The sequence below is a fragment of the Acomys minous genome (genome assembly GCF_964271855.1).
Source record: "Acomys minous genome assembly, chromosome: 14".
Classification (NCBI taxonomy): domain Eukaryota; kingdom Metazoa; phylum Chordata; class Mammalia; order Rodentia; family Muridae; genus Acomys; species Acomys minous.
Genome location: NC_140496.1, coordinates 49,944,328 through 49,958,281, shown reverse-complemented (window position 1 = coordinate 49,958,281; position 13,954 = coordinate 49,944,328). Strand labels below are relative to the sequence as shown.

Genomic DNA, 13,954 nt, shown 5'->3' with positions numbered 1-13,954 from the left:
TGAGGCATAAAAGTCTCTCTGAAATAATTGAAAGTGGAAGTGGAGGTAACGGAGAAGAGAGGCGAGAAGAGCAGGAAGCCAAGAACCCAGCAGCTGGCCTTGCAAAACAGACAGCTGGCAGGGGCTACACTAGCGCCGTGAGGCTTCCTACACAGAATGCAGCCAGGAGCGGGCAGGACCCAGCATCCCAGTGAGGATTAAGATGTGAAAACACTACTCTCTCTTCATAAACTATTAAATGCCATCCAGAGGTCAAAGTATAATAAACACAACAGAGAGTGTCACTTGTAGCCGTGAGCTCACGACCGATGCCCACGCAGTCTGTAAGTAAAGCAGAGGAGCGGGCTTGTCCACTGCAATCATTTGGACGATATGTCAGCAAGTACCCACATGGTAGGACATTATGCGCAGATTCGTGTGTGCTCAAAAACAGACAAACGGAGGGCAGGCACTTGGGAAGCCATGATCCTACCCGGTACATCACATTCCTGCTAACGAAGCCTGTGACCTGGGGCAGAGATGGCTGAGGGCCTCAGGGAGGGCACTGAGCCCCGCAGTAGATGGGGGAAATGGAGAGTATATGTGGCCATACGATCACACTGCAGATTTATGTGTGTGTGTGTGTGTGTGTGTATGTGTGTGTGTGTGTGTGTGTGTGAGAGAGAGAGAGAGAGAGAGGTGTGTGTGTGTGAGAGAGAGAGAGAGAGAGAGAGAGAGGTGTGTGTGTGTGTGAGTGAGAGAGAGAGAGGTGTGTGTGTGTGTGAGAGAGAGAGACAGAGAGAGACAGAGAGAGGGAGATGTGTGTGTGAGAGAGAGAGGTGTGTGTGTGTGTGAGAGAGAGAGGTGTGTGTGTGTGTGTGTGTGTGTGTGTGTGTATGTGAGAGAGAGAGACAGAGGTGTGTGTGTGTGAGAGAGAGAGAGAGAGAGAGAGGTGTGTGTGTGTGAGAGAGAGAGAGAGAGAGAGGTGTGTGTGTGTGAGAGAGAGAGAGAGAGAGAGATGTGTGGTGTGTGTGTGTGTGTGTGTGAGAGAGAGAGAGAGATGTGTGTGTGTGTGTGTGTGTGTGTGTGTGTGTGTGTGTGTGTAGTGGTGTGAGAATACGAATGTGTGTGGTCTGACAGTGTGTGCGTTCTCAAAGATAAGGAACTATTTTTTCAGCCAGGCATGGTGACACACACCTGTAATCCCAGTACTCTCGGAGGCAGAGGCAGGAGGATCTCTGTGAGTTTAAGGCCAGCCTGATCTACAAAGCGAGTCCAGGACAGCCAAGGCTACACAGAGAAACCCGGTCTCAAAAAACCAAAAACAAGACAAAACAACAACAACAAAATTTTTTTCTGAAAAAAAAAATATGAGTGCATGCTGCTCTTGCATAAGCTCTGTTCTCAGCTCCCCTGCCAGGCAGTTCACAACAACTGTGACTCCCTCTCTGGAGGACCTGACACTCCCCTTTGGCCTCTATGGGCACCCCAACTCATGTGCACATATGCCCACACAGGTGTACACACACACACAGACACATACACACAGCAGCAGCAGTAGCCATTGTGTGCACATATGCCCACACAGGCACACACACTCATTATTTTTAAAAATTAGAAGCAATCTTTTAAAATCCTATGTTCTATACTGAAACATACTGAAGTTTCTATTCAAGTCTGTGAGAGGGAAGAGAAAAAGCCCAGAAATTTAAAATGAAATGGGGAATATGAGAGATAAGATACAAATTCCTTTCTGCTTACATACTGCCTTAAAAAAAAAACTGCGGCTGTTAACATAAGTAGAATGGATAACACTCTTTCCTAGCTCTGAGTGTTCAATTCAGTTAATTTGTTCTCACATACATTAAACAGTGTGTGAACTCAATCAAGAAAAGCCAAAAGCCTATCTGTGTATATTACATATAGTAACTATGTGGGTTTCATTTGTTTTTTAAGTTTTCTCTGTCAGGGTAGCCCTGGCTGTCCTGGAACTCATTGTGTAGACCAGGCTGGTCTATAACTCAGAGAGACCCAAGTGATGGGATTAAGGCGTGCTATATCGCCTGCCCCCGCGCCGGCCCCCGCACCGGCCCTCGCGCCGGCCCCCGCGCCGGCCCCCGCACCGGCCCCCGCGACAGCCCCCGCACCGGCCCCCACGCCAGCCCCCGCGCCGGCCCCCTGCACCAGCCCCCGCGCCGGCCCCCTGCACCAGCCCCCGCGCCAGCCCCCGCACCGGCCCCCGCGCCGGCCCCCGCACCGGCCCCCGCACCGGCCCCCGCGCCGGCCCCCGCACCGGCCCTCGCGCCAGCCCCCACGCCAGCAGCTATACTCGTTCTTTACAACACTGACTCACACTGTTGCTCCTAAAATGCAGTTACAAACTCACGCTTAATCAGCGCTGCACGGCATTTGCCGGTGCCTCGCTCCACAGGACGCTGCTCTCCTCACTGCAGCGTCTGTTCTTTTCCCCGTGTCTATACAATCTCAGGTGAAAAGCTTTCACGAGTAAAGTGCACTTTTAAGAAGAAAGGGGGCGTCCTGTGTAATTTACAGTTTGGCAGCACACCAACAGCGTACCTCTTGCAAATGGGAGTCCTTCTTCCTGGCAGAGAGGGTCAAGTGCTTATCGATGACGCTGTAATTCTTCTCCGTCTCTTTGTCAAACTTCTTTTTCTCTTCCTACAAATTAAAAACCAGACAAGGGGTTATACATAAACCACATGCACACTTAACCTACCAGAGGCTAAAAGTATGAAAATGTCTAAAAATCAAACGAGGAAGCAGTAAATGGGCTGGGACTGCTGAGGCCGCGTCTTCCGCCCAGAGCCACCGCTACAGACCAGCATCAGTCCTGGACCGTGAAGACACTTTCCTTATTGTCCTCGGAGTTTCCCCAACTCTTTACTACACCCAACTCTTCACAGTCATCCAAGTTAAGAAACAATGTTAAGTCGCTCTTCTGTCACAGCAAAAAAAAAAAAAAAAGGAAGAGGCTCAACTTAAAAAACATTACACACAAGCCGGGTGTGGTGGCGCACGCCTTTCATCCCAGCCCTCGGGAGGCAGAGGCAGGCGGATCTCTGTGAGTTCGAGGCTAGGCTGGTCTACAAAGTGAGTCTGGGACAACCAAGGCTACACAGAGAAACAGAGGAACTCTGTCTCGGAAAAAAAAAATTACACATTACAATCCCCGCACTCGGGAGGCAGAGGCAGGGAGATCTCTGAGCTCAAGGCCAGCCTGGTCTACAGAGTGAACTTCAGAGACAGCCAGGGCTACACAGAGAGACCCTGTCTCGGGGAAAGAGACGGATAAACAGCCTTTCTCGGAGCTTTGCTAAGAGGTGAACTTCATTTTAAACTAAGCTTTGCCGTATCATTAATCATAATAACCCTAGAGCATCTAGGGGGAGGGAGAAAGTCACCAACTGCCCACCAACACCAACAGCGATAGTCTACCCGGAACTGGTGCTGAGTTTCCCAACCTTACCAGGGATTCACACCCTTAACGTAAGCAAGCATCGATTGGTCAGCAGGCCCACACACAACACGACACGAGCGAGAGCCGGCCTGCCTTTGTGTGGAACTTGGATTTGCTTTGCTTTTGCAGTGACAACACTTTGAGAGGACAAGCGTCCCAGCTCGTGCTAAGTGTGGGAGGACAGAGGAGCCAACACTCAGCTCAGTGCATGGCTAACCAATAGCACATAGCCTCCCGATAAGCTGTGTCCTCGGACGTTAACACATGACCGTCAGTGTCTAGTTTCGCCTGGCTACTCACTTCGTCCCAGGCACATCCCCCTCCTTATAATTTCTAGTTTTTCTAAATCAACAACAGTGACCTATATTAACCATTTCCAACAGGCGTTTTCTCGAGAAAGATGAGACAAAGAATGTGATTTTTTGCATCCTGGTATTCACGTCCCCACTGCACAGGACAAGTTGTAGCTCTGGGTCCTGGAACAGCACAGCTCCTGCCTCGTCCGTCGCCTAAAGCCACAAATCAATCCCCACAGTGATGAAGACTCAAATTACCAACCTGAAACCCTTAACAACAACACTGTGGGGGCCAGAGAGACGGGCCTCTTCCAGAGGACCCCAACAGAGGCTGTGACTCCAGTCCCGGGGCATCTGATGCCCTCTTTTGTTGCCTGTGAGCACTACCTGCACACAGTGCAGACATGCATGCAAGCAAAACCCTCAGATGTGGGGCTGCAGAGATGGCTCAGTGATTGAGAGCACTGGCTGCTCTTCCAGAGGTCCTGAGTTCAATTCCCAGCAACCACATGGTGGCTCACACCCATCCATAATGAGATCTGATGCCCTGTTCTGGTATACAGGTGTACATGTAGATAGAGCATTAATATACATAAATAAATAAATAAAATTTTAAATACCCATATGTACAAAATAAAATAATAAATAAGCAATCTCCCAATATGTATGACAAGAAGAATCTAAATTTTCTTTAGAATGGTCTGGGAATGTTTTGTGCTGACTCATCTGTAACAGCCTGTGGTCCATGCATGTGTGAGGGACAAAGCAAAAGTCACGTAGGTTTCCTTTAGCCCCTGACTCTTCCCTGGAAACAGAAGCACTTTGTTTTATGACCTAGGTGGTTACAGTGTTTCTGTAAGCGTGAGGTAACTCTTTACAGTCACAGTTAGCTCCATCTCACTTCTCCTTGTGTGTGTCATCGCCCATTGTGATAGTAAAGTACAGTCACACTTCCGCCTACACACCGCCAACTCCACGCCGCCTCCATGCCGCCACCTGCAAGCTGCCGCCTGCACGCCTCCGCCTCTACACTCCTGCCTACACGCCGCCACCTGCATGCCCCTGCCTGCACACCTCTGCCTGCACGCCACCGCCTGCACACCCCTGCCTGCACGCCTCTGCCTCCACACCCCTGCCTGCACACCTCTGCCTGCACGCCGCCGCCTGCACACCCCTGCCTGCACACCTCCACACCCCTGCCTGCATGCCGCCACCTGCACACCTCCAACTGCATGCCTCCGCCTGCACACCCTTGCCTGCACGCCGATGCCTGCACACCTCCACCTGCATGCCTCCGCCTGCACGCCCTTGCCTGCACGCCGATGCCTGCACACCTCCACCTGCATGCCTCCGCCTGCATGCCATCGCTTGCACGCCTCTGCCTCCACACTGCCGCCCACTTAGGAAGCCAGCAGAATGGAGTGCACTGACTTGGGGATGTGAGGCTACTGTTTGCTGTAGGCCTACAGGACGCCATACCGTCCTCTCAGGAGCAGCCTCTCCACTTACTCTGGGAAGAAGCTATGCCTCTGCATTTACTTCAACATGGCCAACGCTGTCGTGACACGAGAGCACACACTCACCAGGGACCCAGCAGACAACCTCACTCACTTCTCTGATTCCTTCCAAACCATGGACCTAGTCTCAACTGCCAAAACACAGAGCAGTGGTGCGGAAGTGAATTAACGTGTGCAGCTCGGCAACCGTGTGTGTGTGAATTAACATGTGTGTAGCTCAGCAACCGTGTGTGTGTGAATTAACATGTGTGCAGCTCAGCAACAGTGTGTGTGTGAATTAACATGTGTGTAGCTCAGCAACAGTGTGTGTGTGAATTAACATGTGTGTAGCTCAGCAACCGTGTGTGTGCGAATTAACATGTGTGCAGCTCAGCAACCGTGTGTATGTGAAATAACATGTGTGCAGCTCAGCAACCGTGTGTATGTGAATTAACATGTGTGCAGCTCAGCAACCGTGTGTGTGTGAATTAACATGTGTGCAGCTCAGCAACCGTGTGTATGTGAAATAACATGTGTGCAGCTCAGCAACCACAGGTACGGCGCTGTTTGCTTCTGGAATCTTAGCCCAGACAATCATTCACTCCTGTGCTTACTGTCAGTGTGGCTGCAGCATACTGGTTCTTTGTGCTCACATCATTTCTTATGCTAAAGTTATATTAGTCTTAATATAGCAACCAATAAAGACCGGAGCTGGTTCTTTCCAACACTGCACATGGGAAGTGGGTAGACTCTCAAACTGGCAGCAAACTCCCAGAGCTCAAACTCACTGCAAGGAGCAAACGTTTCTCATGATGCAGATATTATACATTCAGGAGAGTCTGAGTCGGTCAGTAACAGTGAGGTGTGGCAGGTGGAAAAGGTTAGCCAGACAGCCCTCCATGTAACGCACCTGCCTTTATCGACACATGAGAGCCAAGCCCCATGCCACACGCCATCACTTCTAATTTTCTTCACACAACTAAAAGAAATCTCAACGTGTTTTTATAAAATTACTAAGCCAAGCAAAGATTCGATACGGCTCATGGGGAGTTACCTTATAATCTGTTATAAAATCGTACATGTGAAATAAAGATATGACTTAAAAATGGCAGTGTGGGATAAAATAAGGCCATTATAAACATATAAATGGAAAAGGAAATTCATGAACCTAAGACCCACAACTCAAATCAGCAGATCTCTTAAATGCCATTAGGAACAGAATAGACACAAAGTGCTCCACAGAAAGCACTTTTTGAATGCATTATTTACCCAGTGAGATCGGTGCTAACTGGGAGACAGTAACAGAACTCCACCCATGTCAAAATTAGTTCCAGATGGGCTGAGTCACAAGTAAAAAATGAAGCCGTAACAGAGAGACTGTCATCAGATCTCACAATAAAGCAAGAACTATCCAAGCAGAGCGAATGGTAGAAGCACAAAGATCTACTAGATTTTTTTTTTAATGTACAACAACCCAGCTAAAGCTGTAAACAACAAATTAGGAGGAAACTGCAACCAATGTCAGAAAAGAGTCACTCTCAGTTCACAGGCATTTTATAGTTTTTACTAATACCTTAACATTTCCATGAGGAAAGAAAAAAATCATAAAATATGAACATATCTGTATATTACACCAGAATTTTTGTTTTGTTTTGGAAGAGGGAAGGTTTGTTTCTTTTTTTTTAAGTACACTTTAACATGGCTATGTTTCTGGAGTTATCTACACTTTATAACTTTTTTTGAGAAACAAAATGGTTCACCTTTCCAGATATAAACATTACATAACACACAATGTTTGAGTGGCCTGGAGAACTTAAGCACTCTCTTAGAGGACTCCAATTCTCCACTCTTTATTTGAGTAAGGAGGTGATATAAGTCCACACAGGGAACATGACCCAAAGGCAAGCAGCAATGGCTAACGTTGACTCTTTAAACAGTCCCCTGTCCCCCTCCCTTTTACATGCCAGGTAAACAGAGTCCTGCCATCTCATTCCCACCCTCCAAGCTCCACCACCATCCTGCTGCCTGGTCAGACCCACTTTCTGGAAGCACCGCCTTAACTCCTGCACTCCAATGTGCGACCCGGTCCCATTGACGATCCCTCTTACGTGCCCTTGGCTTCTCTACACAACAAGCCAAGGCAACACCTGAGGACACATGACTATGTCCGCACAGCACCACAAGGGCACCAACACTGACCAGAGCCACTGTCACCACATGGACCCTCATGTGGAGTCACCTCACCAGGGCCACAGTTTGGCAGACAAATAATAGCCAATCGAGAACCAAGAGTGGACAAAACCCTGAGCAATTCTTTTTTGGCAAGCTGACGGGGAGCAAGCCACAAGCAGGATGATAAAATAGCCGCAGCCACACATATCAGGCCCCAAACCTGACGGGTGGCGAGCATTTCAAGATCCCTTTAATCCTTATAATCACCCTCAAAGACAGCCCTGGAAACTGAGGAACAGAGGGCTGAGGTAGCTGGGCACTGAGAGATTCTGCTGGGGATGAGGCTGGATCCCTGACAGGTTGAGTGTGCTCCAAAGCTGGATGGAGACAATCCTAGGCCTGTGCTCCGCTTACCACACCAACCGTCTACCCAGCATCCCTTGCTGCCTTCCAGTTTCTTCCTCTCCCTCATGGCTACGGAAGGCCCGGCCAACGCTCCAACTCACTGGGTGGCCCAGGACCTCTCTCACACTGTGCCATCTGATAGGCACAAGTGCGCACTTTATAACTAAAATGAAAGCAGCGGGGTTAAACCGAAGCCACACTCCTGCTTTACCAAGCTCCGGATAGGAATAACTACTCGGGTAGGTTCAGCTTTACCCACGTTCTCCAACTACTTACAGAATTTTGGCAAGTCAGTTTGTATTAAGTCTGTTTGCTAAGACATATTCTTGGAAAGAAATGTTTTGACAACGTGACTGGAAGCCCGGTCCTGGGCTGAAGTGGGAAAGTCATAATATATGAAACGAACATTTGTTTCAAGTCTTGTGTTTCAGTGTTTGTGTCTACTGGGTACCAGACTCCACTCTTTGCCAGGTCAGCTGAAGAATCTGCCAGATGTCCAGGGCATCTGCTTGATACTTACATGATGCCACTACGGATCTAGAACCATGTCTGCACTACCACCTCAGACACCTGGTGTCTGAGGAATCGATTTTAGACTCTTGGTACTTGCACAGTTTATGCATGTGCTTGCCTCTAATGAACATGGCTTTAAGGGTGCTGGGGGCCGCTGCAAAACAAGCGACTGCATTGTCCAGAAAAAGATAAAAGCATGCAAAATGAGTTAAAAAACGAACCAGGTCTCAAAGCAAACTCCCAACAGCACCATGACACAGCCCAAAGCAGCCAGTGTCTGGCCAAGGCCAATGAGCTTTCACACAGAGTTTGATGCCGGCACACACAGGAGGAAACGCAGAAGACCCTTCAAAACAGAAACAAGCCCAAACCCAGCAGACATGACTCAAGGCAGCTACCTCAAAACAGCAGAATCACCAAGAGCACCTTAGAGTGTTGCTGGTTTGGTTTTGGTGTTTTTTTTTTAATCCAATTTATAAAAACCACCTAGCAGCTTAGATTACAGTTAAACCCAGCTAACCGTGTAATTAGGCTTCTAGAAACTAGAGAATGCAGGCACAAATGGAACCAAAAGTGATCCACAGAAAAGCAAAGGGGCTGAAGTCACCCGAGAGGAAAGGGGGAAGAGAGGAAGAGAAAATGCTGACAGCGGCATCTGAAAACTCTCATGGGGTCAAGTTTTCCCTCCCATGAAAACTGCTTTGCGCTGCTTTTCAAAAGCTCTTCAAACTGGACTTTTTAATTATTTAAAGCATCCATGTGAACACACCAGCCAAGGGAACACAAACATATGCGTGTCAAACCAGGACTGAGTGCCTTGGAAGCAGAGACAGACACACACTCTCTCTCACGCGCATGCCCACATACAAACACTTTCACACTCATTCATACTCAACTCACATTCATACACACACACACACACACACACACAAACACACTTTCACACATAGTTATACTCACACTCACACACGCGCACCTAAACTGTAAGCTCCTCTCTGGTTCTTACGGAATTACTACTGACCAAATAAGCTCTTTTCTAGGCATCTATGCTAAGGCAAGGTGGAAGCTTCTAGAAAGTAAAGAAATGCAATGTAAGAGATGACTGTCTATGTATTACCCTACGAGAGGTGACCACCTCTGTTTATCATGCTTGGAGGCTTCTGCCAGGTTCCCACCTGGTTCCTCTGAGACAGACATCAACAGACAAGACAGCAACTCCCCATACTGTAGTGGCCTAGAATGTAGCTAAATCCTTCATGAGCCTGATGCCAGAAACATAAAGAAACAGCGGAGAAATGGGGCTTCGGGACAGTGTACGGTCACTACACAGCTTGGTCACATAGCAGATCATCGCCGCGGGCAATTCTCCTTCTACGGGGCCATTTATTTTTACAGGCTGCTTTGCTGAATAAACGACATGAACACAAGGAAGCCCCACCCGGGGGGTGGGGGGTGGGGGGTGGGGGCAATGACGGTGCATTCTGCTAATGGTCAACAGAAAGAAATGTACAAACACAGTGAATTTGGTAAATGGCCAATTTAAAAAGATAAGTATGAAACAGATGTTGTATTCAGGTAGTGCCTGCCAATGGAATAGAAGCATGTGCAAGCTTCGAAAGAAAGGACACAGTCAGAAGAAAACAGAAGACAGCCAGGGACCCACTTTACAGGTAAGGCCTCGGCTTGCCCAAGAGAAGAAAGATGCACCTGATCTCCTGCCGCAAACCCAGGAAGCAGACAAAGCCGCTCATCAATAGTCCGGGCAAGGGGTGGGTGGGCCTTAGCCACACCCATCATCTACAGGGGAGGAGATGAAGACACAGACAGACAGACAGACAGACAGACAGACAGAGGGAAATTTGGTGGAAATTATTTCTCTAGGTTAACTTCCAGGCCGAGAGCACAAACCTTTGAAGTTGGTTTCCCAGCGGCAAAGCTGCGTGCTGTGTTACTCCCAGAAATCCTGGCCACATCCCAGATCCCTGAGTGTGAGGCTATTGGCCACTCTTAACAATAAACACGTGCACATAATAGAAGCTCTATAAACTCTTGCTAGAGTCAAGGAAATTATACCCCAACAGTAATAACCTCTTCCTAGTTTCCATGGCACCATGTGGGAGCAGTGTCCCTCATCTTAAAGCTCAGCACAGCGTCACAGTTCTCCATACAAGAGAGATGCAAGCTGCAGCTCGACAGCAGTCAGAGCCTTCTATCTACAGGGGGGACGGGGACGGTTAAGTTCCATGGAAAGAAAAACTTAGCCAAAAGATTGCTAGATGTTTTACTACCCATCCAGGTGTTTTTGTTTTGTTTTCAATTTCACCTCCCCGAAGGGGAAAAGTGCATTTAAAACATCAAACAACAGATGGTGTGCCCCAGCGCCTCCCTCCACTCCGCCAAATGTGAATAAAGTGTACAACAGCAGGAAAGGCACCAGCGTGTTCTGTTTACGAGTGTGCTCAAATTAGACACAAACCTTTACGGCTCCGAGTTGCTCTTTTCTGAATTTTTCCAAGGGCTTAATCAGAGTTTCGGTTACACTCAATGCCTGGAGAACAAGAGTAATAAGAAAAGAACACAGCATTAGGGGAAAAAACAGTATTTCATTTTCCTCTCACAGCCACCCACAAGTAAAATGAACAACATATTCCGCTGTTTTGCCTCAGTCTGCCAATATAACAACTAAGACACTGGGTAACGTACTAAAGAGCTACACATCTGTCAGTGTTTTCAGGGAAGAGAGCTGGGGCAGCTGGCAAGGGACACGCGTCAGCTCAGCCCCACGGCTCGCCATCTGCAAACAACCGAGGGCTCTATCTCACCCACGAGCAGAACACGGCTCTGTGAGATGGCTTTTACCTCCCCCTCAGACATTTGAAATTCAATTACATTCCTGCACTGGTGATCAGACTCCATTACGGGAAGGACTAAGAATTGTGACACTCCTCCAATATCACAATTCCTTGCCCTCATCAGGGTATAGGACTCATATTAACAGCTTGGAAAGTCAGAACACGTGTTGGGGCCTGCTGGCAAGCATGGCATCAGGGAGGGTCAAGATGACAGGCCACGCGCTCACTCTGACCACAATCCCACACCGCTCACTTGGGGCATTTCATTCAAAACCACAAGATGCTGAAGATGCAAATAAATGGGTTAGTTACCTAAGAATACCAAGCATACTTGGTGACAATACACTACTGAACAGTGGCTTTCTCAGCCTCCAATTCCAAGATTCAGAAATACCAACGAGGGAAGGAGACCAAAACACTACACAAGACTGTGTCGTTCACGTTTTACAAAACCCCATTCCTAAAAAAATAAGTCCAAGTTTAAAATAAGGGGGGAAATGGTGAATGAATAAAATATATATATATATATATATATATATATATATATATATATATACACCTAGGTCAATTTCAAAGCTATGTCCAGACCTAGCCCACTATTTATTATAGCAGAAGAAACCAGACATAGTAAATACATCCTCTACAGAGGCTGACAAGTTCAAGAAAGAAACAGCCCAGCAAAGCAAGCCAGTGTGACAAAGGCTGACAACTGTTTATGGTCACAAAGAAAGGTACAGAGATAAAGAGCCATCAACCCCCAGAGAACACTGTAGAACCGCGTGGCTGCTTACCCAGCCAAAACAACCATCACAAGCAAACCTGCCGCTCAGGCCACGTAAGAAGGTCGCAAGAGTGACCAGCCCACTGGCCTTCGTGATATCTACTAATCTGTAAAGGAGACAGACACATGTACAGGCTGTAGTGGAGGCTGGTGAGGACTGTACCGAAGGACGTTAAGGAGGAATGTACCCCGTATGAGCTTCCTGGTGACATCTAAGCTAAGCGCTGAGAGATGAGAAGGATCAGGAATACGAGGATGGAGAGGAGCCGTTTCCAGCCTGAATCCAGCGGAAGCACAGGACTAAAGCAAAAAGAAACGTTGCTTATGACATCGATGTCACACAGAGAGGAGAGCTGGGGCATGGGACACTAAAGTGAATAGAAGAACTGAGTGACAGCCGAGGGCCAGAACAGCCCTGGCTGATGGAGAAGCCACAGGAGGGTTTTAAGCAGAAAACTGATAGAACAGCAACCACATCTCTTAAAGATCCACCGCTGTAAGCAAAGGCCTCAGAGGTGGGGAAACTGAAAGCAGCAGCTGTCCCCAAGGGTCTCCCCAGGAGCGAGACAAAGGCAGACCCCAAAAGAAGTGGGCAGATTGAGACACAGCTGCAAGCTGAGTGAACTGAGATTGCAAACAACTGGAATACTTGAAACTGCTCCCCAAACACCCAGCTAAGAGCGCTCTGGTGGTCTGGATCCTCAGCAGCCTCCGAAGGGGCAGATGCTGCACTCGGTCCATCGGCAGCCTGTGGCACCAGCGGAGCCTTTAGCAGGAGAGGTGTAGCCAGAAGAAGGCAGGCCACTGTCAAGGGGATGCTGGAGATTCCAGCTCCTTCTCAGCAGGACTTAAACAGCCCCGCTCCACCTGACCATGCTGCCTTGACGTGCTGCTCACCATCAGTTCAAAAGCCAAGGAGCCAAGCAACCATGGGGCAAAGCACTGACAACGTGAGCCAGAGTCAGCAGTGTAAGTATGGTGTGGGACGCGTGGAGGAGGAGGCATGGCTGTGTGAGCGTGCGAAGACTGTGCTAAGCCTGGGTTCAGAGGCCTTTGACTCCTCTCTTATCTTCGGTGACCATGAAGAGCTGTCAGCCTGTTGTACCAGCGTGCAATGCTGAGCTCTTCTTTCCTGAGATGGCAGCCTTTCCAGAAATAATGTCATCTATAGGGTCACTCAAATATGGTACTAGGGCAGATCCTGAAATAGGAGCTTTGGAAATAGCACAGGTATCATATGTGTCTTAATTTATAGGACACTATGCATAAACGCGGTGACTGTAGCAATATCCATGGAAAAGGCCAGATGGTAGGTGAGTCACAGGTGAAAGAGCCATTCTTCAGAAGGACTGCCATTGAAGAACCGTGCAGGAGGTGACTGATGAGGACACAGGAAGAGGGAAGGACTTTTCCTTCGGTTGTTTTAAAGACAGAAATAAACACAAAAGAGATAAGAGCATTTACAAAAGCCCGCAAGATGGACCTACGGAAGAGGCCGGAAGGCTACACAGAACACGAGAAGGCACAGATGCTGCCGCTGCACGGAAGCAGGGGCCTTTCTTTCCCTTCTAACAAGAGCCAGTATCACGAAGCCCACAGACACCATGGACAAAGCTGAGGGAAGAAGCACCAGTTGGTTATTTCTCTGTGTGCTTTGAGGTGAAGCCACGTCCAGACAGTTCAGGCCTGAGAATAAGGGAGGGGCAAAGCAAGACAAGGAGGGAGGGCAGGGGAGGAGGGAAACTCCGAGTGAGGGTCGCTGCCTACAGAGACAGCAACTAAAGACCTGCGTACAGAGCAGGGCTACACACCTGCCGCAGAAGCCAGCATGCGCTCCTCATCTGCTTTTCACTGCAGGATTTTCCCTCTCACAGTGAAGACAGAGGGAAAGAAACGAGGTTCATCCTGATGGAAGCATTGCCTAGAGAAATGCTGTGGTGTCTGAAATGCTGCTGAGCTACAAGAAGGAAACCCTTCAGTGA

The 13,954-nt window shown here is 48.5% G+C and overlaps 1 protein-coding gene across 5 annotated transcripts in view; it reads right to left on the bottom strand.

Moving 5' to 3' along the window:
• The window catches only part of ARHGAP10 (Rho GTPase activating protein 10), a 269,421-nt gene that overhangs the window by 156,071 nt on the left and 99,396 nt on the right, over positions 1-13,954 (bottom strand). For 4 of the 5 annotated variants that reach the window (XM_084755701.1, XM_084755703.1, XM_084755700.1 and 1 more), the window contains exons 4-5: positions 10,816-10,887; positions 2,557-2,658 (exon numbers count right to left, since the gene is read on the bottom strand). In XM_084755701.1, the coding sequence (XP_084611827.1) occupies positions 2,557-2,658; positions 10,816-10,887 (174 nt within the window). The remainder of the gene's footprint in view (positions 1-2,556; positions 2,659-10,815; positions 10,888-13,954) is intronic. The other variant, XM_084755702.1, reaches the window with a different exon arrangement.